The sequence below is a fragment of the Microtus oregoni genome, unplaced genomic scaffold (genome assembly GCF_018167655.1).
Source record: "Microtus oregoni isolate MIOR12 unplaced genomic scaffold, Mior012 000003F_ref0000135, whole genome shotgun sequence".
Classification (NCBI taxonomy): domain Eukaryota; kingdom Metazoa; phylum Chordata; class Mammalia; order Rodentia; family Cricetidae; genus Microtus; species Microtus oregoni.
The window spans coordinates 18,363,543-18,379,648 of record NW_024543062.1 but is presented as its reverse complement, the minus strand read 5'-3'; the positions used below and the strand labels follow the sequence as shown (position 1 = coordinate 18,379,648).

Genomic DNA, 16,106 nt, shown 5'->3' with positions numbered 1-16,106 from the left:
AAAGGGAGTTGCTAGATTCTGCTTGGAGACTCAGAGTAGCCCTCAGGATGCTTAGCAGAGGGACCAGAAGCCCAGGCAGGTCTCTAGGGAGTAGTTGGTGTTTCCATATTTGAATTTGACCATCAGTGATGGTCCTTCATCCCAGTGTCCTGTGAGCATCCTTAATCTCCATGAGACCACTGTGAATGAAGGACTGTCATCCAAGAGAAACTGAGTCTCCCAAGCTCCGTGGGGGCAGCTCAGGTCTCACAGGGGTCTCTGTGGGCTAGCCTAAAACTGTTTTCCCTCTGAGCCGCTGTATGTGGGGAAGATCCATTTGAGTTGTTAGAATAGCGAGGACCCATAGGGCGGAGGGTGAAACTTCGGTGACAAGGGCTTTGAATGTAGACACAGGTTCTGGAACATTCTCTTCTCTTGCTCCTTTGGCTGGAAGCAGAGATGGAACAGGCCGCCTCTGTTCATGGCATGCATAAATTAACTCCTAGGCTGTCATGGTGTCAAGAAAGAAAGCTTTGTGGAAGATGAGATTAAGACCAGAATCCAGCAGGAAGAGTGTTCAGATGCAGGAGTGGGGGAGGGGGTGGCAGATGGGTGACATAGGAGCCTCTTGAGTGTGCTGTTGAGGCTGGAGCCGGGTGACCACAGGAAGGGAGAGAGAGTCAGAGTCCCTTCTTTGTATCTGATGGACACGTAGGGGTTGGCATCCCTTAGTCCACTCTAGAATCCTTAAGGCAGGTGACAGAGCCAGGCTTCAGGACAGATCTCTGGCCCAGATGCCACCCATGTTGCAGACCCTGCTGGGAAAGGGTCTTTCCTTTTCCTTCCTGGGCCTCCCAGGTGCCTCAGTGCAGACAGATATCACCCCTCCCCCCTTCACCTGTCAGTCACTCCTGGGATGGATCCCTTACCTATCTCCTCGCTTCTATCATTTTTTCGTTATGGTTATTCATATCTTAACACTCTGTGTGGGGTGTGTGCACCATGGTGCACCCGTGGAGCTCAGAGGACACATTGCATGAGTTGGTTGTCTCCATCCACCATGTGGGTCCCAGGGTTTGAACGCAAGTCGTCAGTCTTGTCGGTGAGTGTCTTTACCCACTGAGCCATTTTGCGGGCCCTTGCCTCTCTTTTTAATATCAAGATAAAATGGGCATAAAATTATGAATTTCAAAGCCAGCGACAGAACGTGGAGGTGCGTGACAACATGCTGTGGCATTTCTTAAAAGGCCAGGACTTATTTATTTGCTAATTTATTCTTGAGACAGGGTCTCACTATGCAGCCCAGTTTAGCCTTGAACTTGTGGCAATTCTGCCTCAGCTTTCCAAATTCATAGCATACTCATAGAACCCACTGCACATGGTTTGGACATGTCAGTATTAATTATTTTTCTTAGCTGGGGTGTGGGGGTGGCACATGCCTATAATCCTAACACCCAGGAGGCAGAGGCAGGCAGATCTCTATGAGTCAGCCTGGTCTACAGAGTAAGTTCCCAAATAGGCAGGGTTACACAGAGAAGCCTTGTCTTGGAAAACAAAAAACATTTTTTTTTATATACATTTATTTTGTATGTGTGGAGGTGGGTGCCTATGCCATGACGGTGTGTGGAGGTCAGAGGAAAACCTGAGGGAGTTGGTTCTCTCCTTTCACCGTGTGGATTCCAGGTGCTGAACTCGGGTTGTCAGGCTTGGCACAAGTGTCTTCACCCACTGAGCCGTCCTGCTGTCCCTGAGATCAGTCTTAGGGAGAAGCAATTCATAGCCTCCCTTCCCTCCAGCCTCCAGGGAAGGGGATCTCCATGTGATTCAGATGCCCTCTCCCATGGAGCTGGCCCAGGCGAAGCCTGTTTTCTTATATATCTACTTTCTTCTTACGTCATAGAATCAAGGCGGCTGCGGGCGTGAAGATAACAGCAGTGAGGGTGAGCAACGAGAACCAGTGGGCAGTGCAGGAGGACATCGAGCAGGAGGGTACACAGACCACGGCGGCCCTGTCCTGCGTGGGACACCACCTGGAAAAACAGAGCAGGTGAGCACTGTGGTGTGCTGTGACCCTAAGCCAGTGACAGAGTAACACCGTGCGGGATGGCGTGTGGACCTACCTTCCTTTGGCCTCACCAGCTTGGTGCAGCCACTGCAGGGCTGCACTGCAGCCTGGACCAGCCATCCTTTCTGTGCAGTACATAGTGAGGTTGCCTGTCTCAAAAAAACCCTCCTCCATTTATCACAGCTCTGAGTCTGACCGCTGTGTCGTTACTATTGTTGTTTCCGTGAAGAACCGAAGCTGAAACAGGGCGAATGAATCAATTAAAGAGACAGAGGGAAATTACTTTTTAATAAGCAAGCAGGGTGCACACAACTATCTGCTAATTGTCTCTTGCTGCTTATTACTTTAAAAATTATTATTCTTACTATTGCATCTGTCTGTCCATCTGTCTGTCATGGTGTTTGTAGAGGTCAGAGGACAGATTTCAGGGGTTGGCTCATTCCTTCTCCCATGAACCCTGGGATTTCAACCCAGATCCTCAGGCATAAGAGGCAACCATCTTTACCCCCTGGAGCATCTCAGGCCTCTGACTATTTAAATGAGCCTTTTCTGTTGTGTTGAGCTCTCTCTTGGGGGTGGGGTGGGGTGGGGTGAGGTGGGGGTGGGGCTCCAGAGACCATGTCCAGGTTTTCACAGTCTTTTGCAGCTCAGAATCCAGGCTGGGGGTTGTGGGGACACCACCTAGGTGGCAGAAGGTAGAAGGATCCCTGACTAGGCAGTCCCTCTCCAGTCTCCACCTCCACTTTCTTGGCCTACTGAGGGTACATCTGTCTGTCTGCCAGTCTCCCACATTGGACCAAGGAGCAGCACTGGAGCAGTGGCTGCTGAACTCACCACCGGCGCAGATGCCACCGTGTCACTTATCACTGTAAATTGTCCTGATCTGTCTTCTCTAGCTTTGGGTCCGCTGAGGCCCAGGAGACACCCGGGTCTTGGGGATGAGTCAGCGTGGGTCATGAGTGGGGTCATGTGAGAGGTTAAGGCTGGTGGCGGGGTGAGCTTTTCCTGTGGACTTGCCTGGCACATGCTGTCGCTTCTCATGTGACCTCAGCCAACCCCGGAGCCTTATTGTGCTGCCTTTGAAGGTCTCCCAGGAGGAGGAATGACTCAGGCAAGTGGTTTGATGTTGGCTCTGACACCTCCCGTTCTAAATTTGTCAGTTACCCCCCCCCCCCCCCCCCCCCCGCCTCCCCCGAGACAGTGGTCATGGATGGAGCTTGGGCTGTGACATCACATGACCAGGACTTCCTTGTATGTCTGAAAGTGCCTGCCTGTTGGGTACCCCGGGTCCTGAGTTGTTGATATTGGCGGAAGGACTTCTGGTTGTAAAGCCACAGGTCATTCCCCCAAAGCGGCTGCTGTAAAGGGATTCGCCGTCTGACAGAGCAAACACAGAGGGGGCTGTTCACACAGCAGCACTTCGTGTGGCCTCTGGGGCATCTTCCAGCTGGTTGTCTCATGGTCACAAGATGCTTGCAGTGCTTCCAGGCATCACAGATTCACCCAGCAGTCTCTAAATACTGGAAAGGAGTGGGGTGTCTCCTGAACCAAGTCAGTTTGGTTTAAAAGATCTGAGTAACAGAGGCCTCCCTGCCTAGGAGCAGGCTGGGCTTGGGTGCTGAACTTCTTGTGTTCTCCAGCTGTGTAGAGTGGGCTTCACAGCCAGGACGTGAGGGTGGGGGAGGGCAATCAGTGGGCACAATGGCCACACTCTTTAGAGGGAGGCTCTGCCCATGGTTGTATCTTGATTTTGTTTAGCACAGGGGGCTGGTGTGCTTATATCCACAGTGGGCACATGTTCCTGTGATCTGCATCAGAAGTGGGGGCTCTGGTACCCGAGTTTCTCCAGCAGTCTGTTTCCCCTCCCTGGCTGTGGAGCAGTGTAGTGGCCAGGAACTCCCAGTGTCCCTCTGACCACACAGTCACTTGAGCAGTTGTTTTTCCTGGTTAAGTCTAGCTATGAGTCCCAGGATGGTTGTCCTGGGCTCTTCCTGGAATAACTTGGCTCGTACACCTACCCAGATCAACTCAAACCGGGGTTTGGATCAGTGCCCCCAAGGGCGGTTCCTGGTTCCCACCTGGGACTTATACGGAGCTTATAGCAATAGTCTCCATGGCATATACTGAGGAAATAGATGCTTGATGAGCAGTGGCTACATTTTGTTTGTGTGTATGGTATATGTGCATGCGCACCCGGAGGCCAGAGGAGGGTGCTGGCTGTCTTACTCTGTCAGTCACTGCCTCATTGCCCTAAGACAGGGTCTCTTACTGAACCTGGCTGGTGGCCAGCAAGCCACCATGATCCTCCTGTCTCCACACTCCCACAGTGCTTAGGTTCCGTGCCCAGCTTTTTATATGGACTGGGGATTTGAAGTCCAGTCTTTAGGCTTTTGCAGCAAGCCCCCTCTTGCCCTCCGAGGCATCTCCCCCAGCCCAGGGCTGTGTTTCACGCGGAAAGAAGTGTGCTGCTCCTCAGAAGTGGTTGTCACTTTTCGGTTTGTGATTTTTATTTATCCCCAGAAGAAATTTAAAAAATACTACATTGGGAAAGAGGAGTCCGTTTTGCGGACCGAGAAGGGCTCCCATCCCAGTGACATTTTATGTTCAATGTTTGAGCCTCCCCCCTGCCCCCCCCCACCCGTGAACTCCATGCTGAGGAACAGCAGAGACCCCTACTCTAGCACGGCAGTTTATACCTATGAATATCCTTCTAAAACCATTACATAATCGAATATCCCTCTGAAACCATTCCATAATCTAAATAAATAATTGCTTCTTTTTATGTGTCGGTCTCATTGTGGTACCAAATGAGGTGTGAAATCCGGGCTCATGCACCGAGTCTGCCGGTGAACAAAGTGAATATATGAGCATATCCCTGGCAGAACACCACGCGGAACACTGTAATCTCCGAATTGTGACAACCTCAAGTGGAATTGAGGTTTTTAATAGTATATAATGTACAAACTGCCTGAAGTCCTGTGATAAGAATTAAAACTGTGTTGTGTGGGAAAGACCCAGCACGCTCTCTGGAGGGGGCAGAAAAGGTCTTCATTTGAAATATTTTAATGAAGGCTCCTGGGGAGGAGACTCGAGCTGCAGAGGCACAGCCCACAAGATAAACACCAGAGTTGCCAGCATGGGAGAGATTGTGAAAGTAAGCAAATTTGGAAATGTTCGGGACAGATAACAGGGATCCCGAGGAAATGAAAGGGAAATGAGGGACTGTGAGCATGGAGACCGTGAGCTCCCTGGGTCAGCAGGCTCTCAAGCCTCAGAAAATAGCAGTCGTGTGTGTGTGTGTGTGTGTGTGTGTGTGTGTGTGTGTGTGGTGTTTGAGCATGCACACGTGTGTGTATGTAGAGGTCAGAGTCTATGTGAAATGTCTTTCTCGATTCATATTTTCCTTGCTTTAAATTTTTTTTTGAGATTTATTTTTTTATTTTATGTATATGAGTGTTTTACGTGCATGTCTGTACACAGTGGGCCTGCCTGGTGCCCTTAGAAGCCAGAAAAGGGTATCAGAGCCCCTAGGACTGAAATTACAGAGGGTTGTAATATAATGATATGGGTTCTGGGAATCGAACCTGGGTCCTCTGGAGTAGCAGCCAGTGTTCTTAACCACTGAGCCATCTCTGCAGGCCCCACTCTGCAGTTTTTTTTTTTGGGGGGGGGTAGAGCGTTTTCAAGACAGGGTTTCTCTGTGTAGACCTGGCTGTCCTGGAACTTGTTTTGTAGACCAGGATAGCTTTGAACTCAGAGATCCACCTGCCTCTGCTTCTTGAGTGCTTGGATTAAAGATGTATGCCACCCTGCTTTTTCAAGACAGGGTCTCACTGAGGAGTGCACAGAGCGGGCTAGGCGTGGCTGGTCAGCCAGCAAGCCCCAGGTGTCCCACCCCCATCTCTACCTCCTGACAACAGGATTGAGTGGGTTGCCATGCCTGACTTTTTCATTCGGGTTCTGGGTATCAAACTCTGGTCCTCATGATTGCATGGCAAATGCTTTACTGACTGAGCCACCACCCCACCCTGATATTTTTCTGTGGCCAGAAAACACATCCAGGGCCCATTATGATGTAAGCCTTGCCACCCAGCGGAGCAAAGCTCTAGGCCCACAGGAGAGGGGATGGTGTGAACAAACACTATGTTGGGTTTCTTGCAATCTTACCCAAAGGCTAGAGAAATGTCAAGGCCAGAGACTCACGTATTTGAGAGTCCGGAACAAGGGTTGGGGATGGATCTCAGTGGTAGAGTGCTTACCAGTAAGCAAGTATCCTGAGTTCGATTCCAGCACATGCCCTCCTCAGAGGCACACATTCACATGTATGCACGTGTGCACACACATGCACGCATGCACATGCACAATTGAGCAAACAAATGTCCAAGGATGCTGGATGAGAGCCCTGCAACCTCCACAGAGGTCCTTTTGTCTTCTAGTGACTGGGCCGAGTTGCAGGGTTGGAATTGAGTGGGCATTGAGCAGGGTCTGTCGCACTGGGGACTCTGATGTCACACTGCTGATCAGATATTCCTCCTGGCTCCTGTGGTCATGATGTGAGGGCCCGAGTTGAAACAGGACTGTGGGATGGAGGATACGGGAGAGGGACTGGGCACCTGGGGATGTGCTGTTGGCCTGAGATGGGAATAACCGAGCAGGGGCCTGGGGAAGAACTTTCCAGGCAGCAAAAAGCAGGTGTGAAGGGCTGGGGTGCTAGTCTGTGTAGGCTGGACATATTCCCAGGACTACAACCAGTTCCCAAAGTCCCCTCTGCTGCCTGTGTCTTGTGGATCCACCAGCAGGTCCAGAAGCCCTGGTCACCTGCTGAGAGCAGATTCGGGGTCTGAGGACAGGCTGTCACAGGGACAGTGAGTCTCAGCTCTCTGAAGCTTTCTATTGTTTACAGAGACGGACTTCTGGGGAAGGCACCATTCTCTTTTGCACCAGGAGACGGTAAACACCCACAGGAGAACAAGGCAGGGAGCAGTCCAGGACCTGGAAGGTTCCTTTAGATAGATTGGTGGAGGAGGGCTTCTCTGGGGGAACAGATCCTAGAGGAGGTGTGGAGTGAGTCACAGAGAGATGAAGGGAAGGCTTGGCCCTGGCCCCTAAGTAGTCAACAGTGACATGCTCAAGGGTCACTGTAGAGGTCAGGGACACCATTATGCAAGGGGGCAAAGGTGGGGACACTTAGCCAGCAAGGTGCCACGAGTGGCATTCTCCCAGAGCTTTGTGCCTTTTGAAAAGGCCTCAGATTTTACTCAGGTTAGGCTGGGCACCACTGCAGGGTTTTGAAGCCCAGGGTGGTATGACCTATCCCTCATTATGAGAAGAACCACTGGCTGCCATAAGGAACAGGGCCCAGGGGACCAAGCAGGGGACCTGCTGTCATCCCTGAAACTTAATCAAAAAGGAGCACACCTCCCCGCTCATTGTTTTGGTAATGAGAGTCCCCTTCATACTGATGGTGACACAGGGGGTAAAAAGCCATCCCCAAGTCATACGTAAATGAAATATATGACTGTTTTAGTCAGTTCTATTTCTGTGAAGAGACACGAGGCAACTGTTATAAAAGAAAGCATTTAACTGGGGGTTTGCTTATAGTTTTAGAGGGTTAGTCCATGATCATCATGGTGAGAAGCAGGCAGACATGGGGCTGGAGCAGTAGCTGAGAGCTTTATATTCTGATCTATAGGTAGCAGGCAGAGAAGAGGAAGAGAGAGAGCAGGGGTGGGTGAGTGGGTGGGTGGGTGGAGGCTGGCATAGGCTTTTAAAACCTCAAAGCCCAGACCCAGGGACACAGCTTCTCAAACAAGGCCACACCCTTTCCAACAAAACCACACCTCCCAATCCTTCCCAAACAGTTCCATTAACTGGGGATCAAGCATTCAAAGTTGAGCCTCTGGGGGTTATGTTTAAACCACCCCAGATGGGCAAAATGAAGAGGGACAGATGGGCCAGCTCTGGGTTCCTGGGCAGAGAGCCGTCAGTCTTCTGGGCAGGAATTCTGGGGAGTGTGTCCATGGATGGAAACTGAGGCTGAGAATGGAAAAGAGTCTGGAATGGAGAGGAAGGCCTGGAATGAGCATTTCCAGTGAGCGTCCTTGCTATAAGGAGCCTGGTGGTCACATGGTCCATCTGCTTCCTCTTACCTGATTCTATTACAGACCGCTGCTTCCAGGATGGTGGTTTTAGGGCCCAGCAACATCAGCAGCCGGCTGCCCTCAGCAAGGCCTCTTGTGACTAGCTGCAGAGGGGACCATAGTGGGAGAGTTAATAGTGGCTAGTATGGACAATGGCTTGAGACAGAAACTGTGGTCCAGGGCCTTGTTGGAGGATGGGTAGTTGACATCATGGGATTCTTAGGACTTAGGTCTCATTTCAGATAACTCTTCGGCCTCACTGTGGTGCCTGCTAGCTCTGTGTGGAGAATTGGGGTGCAGCATGGCTGGGGGTGCCTCTTTGACTCTGCAACCTCGGTCACAGTGCTCTGATCTTCAGAGCCTGGGGTGTGGGTAGCCATGATGTGAATGGGCTGGGCACAGACCATTTGGGGAATTACTTTGGCTAATCCTGTGAGCCGGAGTGAGGTGCGATCTCCACGCTCAGCCAGGCTGGCTCCAGTCCCAGCCTGTGATCGGGGCTCATGTGTAAACCATGTTTAATTGGAAGATAGCCACGGTAACTACATGGGTGGGGGGAGTGGAGCCAGGAGAAAGCTTTATTTTGTTAGAGGGCAACAAAGGACTGAAGAGCCAAGGACATGCATGGAATTAAGAGAGACTGGTGTTAGAGTGTGACAGGTGACGCTGCAGCTTGTTGCCCGCTGGCAGAAGGGGCATAGGAGTGTGAGCTCCTCACCCTTGCAATGTAGGCGCACAGAGGCAGGCTCTCACTTCCATTTCTAATGTATTTTAAAGGTTCACAGATGGATGTACATTGGCCTAAAACCAAGAGTAACACAACTGTTTTCATGGGCTCTAGGGTATGATCCACTGACTCGTATTCTGTCGTGTTCATTCGTGGCTCTGGTGCCCAACTTAGCTCAGCTTCTCCACATCCATGAGAATTGTTTTTCCTCTATGTCTCAGTTTTGTTTTTCTGTAGCCGTGATCCAACACCCTGACAAAAGCTACTTAAAGGAGAAAGGGTCGGTGCTGGCTCACAGTTCAAGGGTAACGTGACTTCCCGGTAGTTCATGATGGGGAAGTCAAATGCAGGAGCATGAGGCAGATGGTCATGTTGTATCCACAATCAGGAAGAAGAGAGAGAGAACCATGCTGGTGCTTAACTCACTTCCTCACAGTCTAGGATCCAAGGCTGGGCGGAGGCATCTGATGGAGTGCCTTTGTCATGTCTTAAGTGAATGCCAGAGATGACATGTCTAAGAATACTGTAGGTCTACCAGGAAGGTCTACCAGGACATTTCAAGATGAGCCCACATAACCTGCATTGTGTTGAACAAATGGGTGTAGGTTCCTGAAAAGGCTAGAAGAGGGTGTCAGAGCCCCTGGACATGGAGTTACAAGTCACTGTGAAACACACGATGTGGGAACTAAACTTGGATCCTCTAAAAGAGCAACTCTTGACTGCTGATCGATCCATCTTTCCAGCTCCTTCTAAACACTATAAATGTGTTTTCACAGAGGGAAATAAAACACAACCTGCAGACATGGGGGCATGAGGTGTCTTTTTACAGAGTATGACAAAGTTGAATGCATAGATCACTTTTCCAGGATACACAGAAATGGACCCCCATAGTCGGACTCTTATGGCCCAGCTGCCTCACACTCTTTATTGTACTTGGCTTCCCCGCTATGATGGCCATACCCTTGACTCAAGCCTGTACTCATGACTCTTTCTTCTGCTCAGCTTTGGACTCTAAGTCCATGCTGCTGTGCGTCTCTTCTCAGTGTCCAGGTTAGTCTCTGCATCTCTCTGGGTACCAGGTTGCTTTTGGCCCTCCAGCTGGGTCCAAGCTACACTTGGCTCTATAATTTTGATAGACATGGGTTTTGAGAGTCACCAAGCTCCATCTGGTAATTGGCAGAATTTAAACAAAAACATCTAAGAAAGAGAGACTCAACAAATACCTTAATGTGGTTTGGTTTACCCATGGTTTTGTTTACCCTTCCCTTGGAAATGGCTGCTCCAGGGGATCATGGGATGGGAGGGCAGATGACCCTACTTCTTTGTTTGAACTCTGTTCTTTGGGCTGCCCATGATGGGGTGTCCAGAGAGCTGTGGGTCTGAAGTTATGTCATACTGTGACCTCAGTACCAGGAGGATGCTTACTTCAGATATGAGGGTGGGCATTGGTGGTTCCCACTGTGGCTATTATGAATGATCTTGCCATAAACGACTCACATGTGTTCTGTCTGAACACCTGTACTCCACTCTAGAGGTGGAGATGGTTTGCTCAGCTTGACACATTAGACTATGTCTCATGGTGCCTGCCCCAATTTACATTCCCATCAGCCATGGAAGAGGGATCCACGTCCTCCTCATCTTTGGGCAGATAAGGAAAGAGTGGCCCCTATGTGAGAAAGAATGAGATGGTGACCAAAGCAGTAGCATGGAAGTAGCTAGAAAATGATAGAGAAAGAGCTATGGTATAGCTTAGTATTAGTAGGGACCCCTGCCTAGAATCCCCCAGTGAGAGGCTGGGGATGCAGCTCAGTGGTAGAGCACCTGCCTAGAATCCCCCAGTGAGAGGCTGGGGGTGCAGCTCAGTGGTAGAGCACCTGCCTAGAATCCCCCAGTGAGAGGCTGGGGGTGCAGCTCAATGATAGAGCACCTGCCTAGCATGTAAAAGGCCCTGGTTTTATTCCTAGGACTCATGGGGACACCCCCCCCCCACACACACAGAGGGAGAGAGGGAGGAGAGGAGCTGCTATAGAATGAAGAACAAGGTGAGGCAGAAGTCTTTGTATTTTGTTTAAAGGAATCATGGAAATATGCAGAATAAGCAAACACACAGGGACAGGAAGCTGCTTCATAGTTGTTACCTGCTCAGGCTGGTATGAGGGATGAGATGATGGGTAGTGACTGTTAATGGAAACAGTTTCCTTTTGGGGTGGTGAGAAAATTCTAGAAATAGAGGGGAAAGACACATCCCCAAAGTTGCACTTCCTGGAGGGTATTTAAAGCCAGCGACACATATGCATTGCCATGGCTAAGATGGTGAACATATTACCAAGACGTAAAATGACAACATGGCTGGAGAGATGGCTCAGTGGTTAAGAGCACTGATTGATCTTCTGGACCTGGGTTCAACCCCCAGCACCCACTTGGTGGCTCACAGCAGTCTATAACTCCAGCTCTTGGATGGAGATCCAGTGTCCTCTTTTGGCATCCGTGGGCACTGTGCTTTCCAGAAGATCATCCCTGTCGCCTTCTTTTGAGTGTGCATTCTTCCGGTTGGGTTTAAGGCTCCATCGCCGGTGTTTTGTGGGAGAAAAGCTCACGCTTTTTAATTCCCCTGTTGTTGGGAGGCAGAATTAAAATTTCTCTTTTCTCGAAGAGTGATTCAGGTAGGAAATGATGGATGCGAAACTCCGCGGGTAAACATCGGCAGATGCCGGCGTAGATCAGACGAAGTGATAGATCGGCTGTCGCTGGCATCTTGCTACAAAAGGGGAGAAGTGGTATTTAATCACTTTCAGAAAATAAAGCAGGGATGATGGATTTGACAGCTTTTGGTGTGGAGTGACTCATTAGGGCCACTGTTGTTTTCCCTTAATGAAGGAGCCAGGGTCCCATGTCTCACTTTCGATTGAAGATCTGCCAAGAAAAGACATGATTGTTACTTTTTTTTTTGAGACAGGGTCTTGTGTAACCCATGGTGGCATAGGACTCACCTTGTATCCCAGATTGACCTTGAACTCATGGCTATCCTCAGCCTCGTGACTGCTGGGATTACAGATCTGAGCAGTCTCTGTCTTTTATTTTTTTTCCCCTTCAAGTTCAGACTTGGGCCAGGGAGATGCCTTAGTAGGTAAAGTGTTTGCCTCAGGGACACGAGGACCTGTGTTTGGATCCCCAGAACCCATCTGACCTTGGACACAGAACCGCTGTCCACAATCTCATGGCTTCTATGGAGATGAGCCCATAGTACCCTGCCGTTCACAGCAGCCAACAAGACAAGTCCTGCCGTAAGCAAGGTAGGAGACAAGGACTAACATCCAAGCTTGCTCTTTGACCTCCATCCACGTGAGGGCCGTGGCAGATCCGTGCCCACCTGACCTGAACTCACGCACAATGTTTTAAAAATGGACTTGGCCGAAAGCATAATCTCAGGAGTTTCTGGAAAATCTTGAAGCTGACAATGTTGGGTTAGGCGAGGCTTGAATTTGCTGAGGTAGACCACTCTGAGTGTGTGTTTCAAATGAAGCCCAGGCTCCGGTTTGCTTCTGCTCCCTACTGTCCTCACCCTCCAAAGCAAATAAAAAACAAACAAGTAAACAAACCCAAACAAATAAAAGAACCTGAAATTGATGTTAGTCAGCTCCCCTTTTGGTCCAGGAGCACTGTGTTTTCTAGTTAACAGCACCGGGGAGAGGCTATTTACCTTTTGCATCAGTTTCTTCAGCTTCAAGGCAGGGGATATTTTGTGAGATTCAATAAATGACTCCCCACCCCATGAAAAGCATTTGCAACATTGTCTGTCGTAAAACAAATGTCCTGTGAGTCTCTCTGAAATTAACATTATTAGTATCCAGGTCTGTATCCAAAGGGGGCGGGAAGGTGGGCAGGGAGAGTGATGGTTTCCAGAGAGATGGGAAAGTGCTTCCCTTTGCAACAATGAAGCCTGTCCCCATGATTGATAAGCAAATAAAAGGTTTCCATTTAGAAAGAAACAATGGAGAACTGCCTTAGAAGCTAAGCACCGGCCCCTTTGTGAGCAGCTGGAAAGAGGCAGGAGAAAGGCTGGTCCCTCAGGCACCAGGCTGGGACCAGGGAAGCTTCTCAGGGTGATGTGGAAGGAACTGGCACTGTCTAGGTCAAATGGAGCTTAAATGGGAATTCTGTATCTGGTCTCTGATGGTGGAAGTCAAATCAGGCAGGTGGGGCATGGTGGTGCCAGCACTCGGGAGGCAGAGACAAGTGGATCTCTGTGAGTTCAAGGCCAGTCTGGTCTACATAGCAGGTTCCAGGGAATTTCATTTCTTGGAAGATTCGTACCCCCAAGGATTTAATCCAAATGCAGGAGTTTTAAAAACCAATTTTCTCCCAAAGCGTGTTTTCTCCCCCTAACCTCCACCATGCCATTAGGCAAATGGAATTAGACTCTTTAGTAGGACTCCGGATCTAGTCTGCCATTAGGCAAATGGAATTAGACTCTTTAGTCTTTGTAGTCAGAAATAGGCTTACCCTACACCCTGTCATTTATTTAACCACTTGATCCCAGGCCTTTGACTTTGCTTCTGTGCCTCAGTTTCTCATCTGTCACAGGGAAGGGACAGAATGAGGTAGGAAATTCAACCTAAGCCCATGGAGGTGTTTTCTCTGAGCCACATCTTAATCATAGTCTCTCCTGTGAATGGAGTTGAGCTTTATGTGTAGAAATGCTTGCTTTTGTGTGACTCTTTTACATTAGTCTTTATATATATATGTGTGTGTGTGTGTGTGTGTGTGTGTGTGTGTGTGTGTTTATATTTTGGTTTAGATAGGGTCTCATGTGCCCCAGGTTGGATTTGAACTCTCTATGCAGCTGAGGGCTGTTAATATCCAGGCACACTCTGGCCCTGCCCCTTGGGCACAGGCATCCCTCTGCTATGACACTGTACAAAGGTCTCTTTAAGAGAAGCTCCACCCACTTCCAATCATTCTCTTCCTGCCAATGCAACTCTCTCTTGGTCTCTCCTCTCCTCTCCTCTCCTCTCCTCTCCTCTTCTCTCGTCTGTCTGTCTCTGTATCTCTCCCTTCCCCTCTTCTTAAATGAACTCCACAGTCAAGCTCTTTTTGCATGCTGCATTCTATTTCCCGCCCGTGGTCCTCACCTGCCACGGGACCCACCAAGGTGTCTCTCGCACCATATCTTACACTGGTGCCGTGACGGCCCTGAATTTACCTCTCAGATCTCTCAAACTCTATTTAAGGCTCTCAACATCCCTTGGCATTTTCATATTCCATATCATCCTCAGTCCTCAGGGAGGGTAGAACGAACTGCTCCTAACTAACTGAATAAAAAAAAATATTCTTGTTAAAATGTCATAGGAATGTCACCTTAACCGGGTAAAGCTTTTGCCTCTGGCCCCCCAGACATGACCGGTAGCCACCAAGTCAGCTTGAAGCAGTTTCGAGAGACCTGACAACCCCATTCTCACCCATACTACCCTTAATCCCCTCCAATTTTTTATAACAAATAACACGGTGAAATCACGGGACCATTGATAATTCCAGACGTGAGAATGGATCACAAGATACACAACAAAACCCACTTTAAGAGTTTTATTAACAGAAGGAGAGGGAGGGGAAAGAGGGATACACAGGACTCTCTGGCATGTGCGCAGGGGCTTACGTAGCTGCATTATGCATAGATTACAAGACCACGTCACACGAAGATTATGTAGGGTTTAAAGCTCCAGGGTGGTCAGGCAGTTAGCCTGAACACTGATGGCACATGCGTGGCTGTAGGACCTGGAAGTGCTAACACCTGGGGTGGCCGAGCATTTTGCCTGAATGCTGACAGCCGGTGGGAGTTTAGAATACCAACAAGGGTAACTCTGAACTTCTGATTCTACGGCTTCTACTTCCCAAGTACAGGGATTGTAAGTGTGTGCTACCACACCCAATTTATGGGGTGCTGAGGCAGGAACCCCAAGGCCTTCTGCAAGCCAGGCAAGCACTTTGTCAATTTAATCATATCTTCCGTTTGATTATTGAGTCATGTCAAACGTTGAATAGGCCAAACGAAGCAGATCTAGGTGCCAGAGTGAACCCCTCATTTTTAGTCAACAACTTTTAGTTGTGAGAAAATTGGTCCAATAGAGGATGTGGTTTCTCCTTTTTCCTTTCCCCTCCTATCTCCTACTTTGTGGAATTAAAAGGAACAGCCAGCTGAGCCCCATCCTGCCCCTGAGGATAAGAGGAACAGAAGGAGCTCGCTCGGTTATCCTCACTCGAGACAGGGAGTGAGTTGAGCAACACATGTTCAGTGAGCAAGGTCCCTCAGGCTTTGAGATGCTGAACAGCAGGCAGGAGGATCACAGCCAGTGAGAGCATAAATGGTCCTTTTAATTCCACATAGTAGGAGACCCAGGTGTGTGGTCCACAGGGGTCCCTCCTAGTTCACGGAGAGACACCATCACTAACAAATATCCTGAGGAGAAGACTTGGATGGCAGTGCCCAGGTCTGTAAGTGAAACATTGCTGGGGCTTCCTCTGGCTGTCAATGCTGTTTGGCATAGGAGAGGGCGTAATTATGGAATACTCTTCTGGGAACCTCAGTGGGGCTGAGGTAGGCTAGAAAGATAAAGAATTAGAGGAACATGAAAAGAGAAAGGAGCCACCCACCCTGGAGTTTGGTGGAAGCCTGTCATTGTCTGGGTGCTGAAACTTTTTAGTCCAGCTAATAAACTGTGTTATGAGAGGAGACAGGATAATATTTGCCTGCAGGGGACAATATTCCTTTTTCACGGAGCTGTTTGAAATTGAAGTGTTAGCATGGTGAGGAGCTTATGGCTTAAGGCCCATGTGTATGTCCTGTGAGCGAACATTCCTCCCTTCCTGGCTGTGAGCCTATACCCTTTGGAGAATCCCACTGGCAACCTGGCTAACTTTGCTCAGACATAACAGTATGCTCTGATTCCTTCCTACAGGGGTCCTGGAGGTCCCAGCAGCCTATGAACATGGCCAGGACATCTCAGGAAGCATCCTAGGATCTCATTTCCAAAGTGAAATGAACTAAAACAAAATAAGCATCCTTTAGGAGCCCCTTTGAACAATAGACTTGAACTTTGTTTTTTAAATTAAATGACCTATTCTTTTTTTAAAAAATATTTATTTATTTATTATGTATACAATATTCTGTCTTTGTATATGCCTACAAGCCAGAAGAGGG

At 49.2% G+C, this 16,106-nt stretch overlaps 1 protein-coding gene across 1 annotated transcript in view; it reads left to right on the top strand.

Annotated features, from left to right (window-relative positions):
- Positions 1-16,106, top strand: part of Tmem132b (transmembrane protein 132B) — a 280,822-nt gene that overhangs the window by 111,272 nt on the left and 153,444 nt on the right. Inside the window, exon 3 of the mRNA XM_041648242.1 lies at positions 1,880-2,026. Coding sequence (XP_041504176.1) covers positions 1,880-2,026 — 147 coding nt within the window. The remainder of the gene's footprint in view (positions 1-1,879; positions 2,027-16,106) is intronic.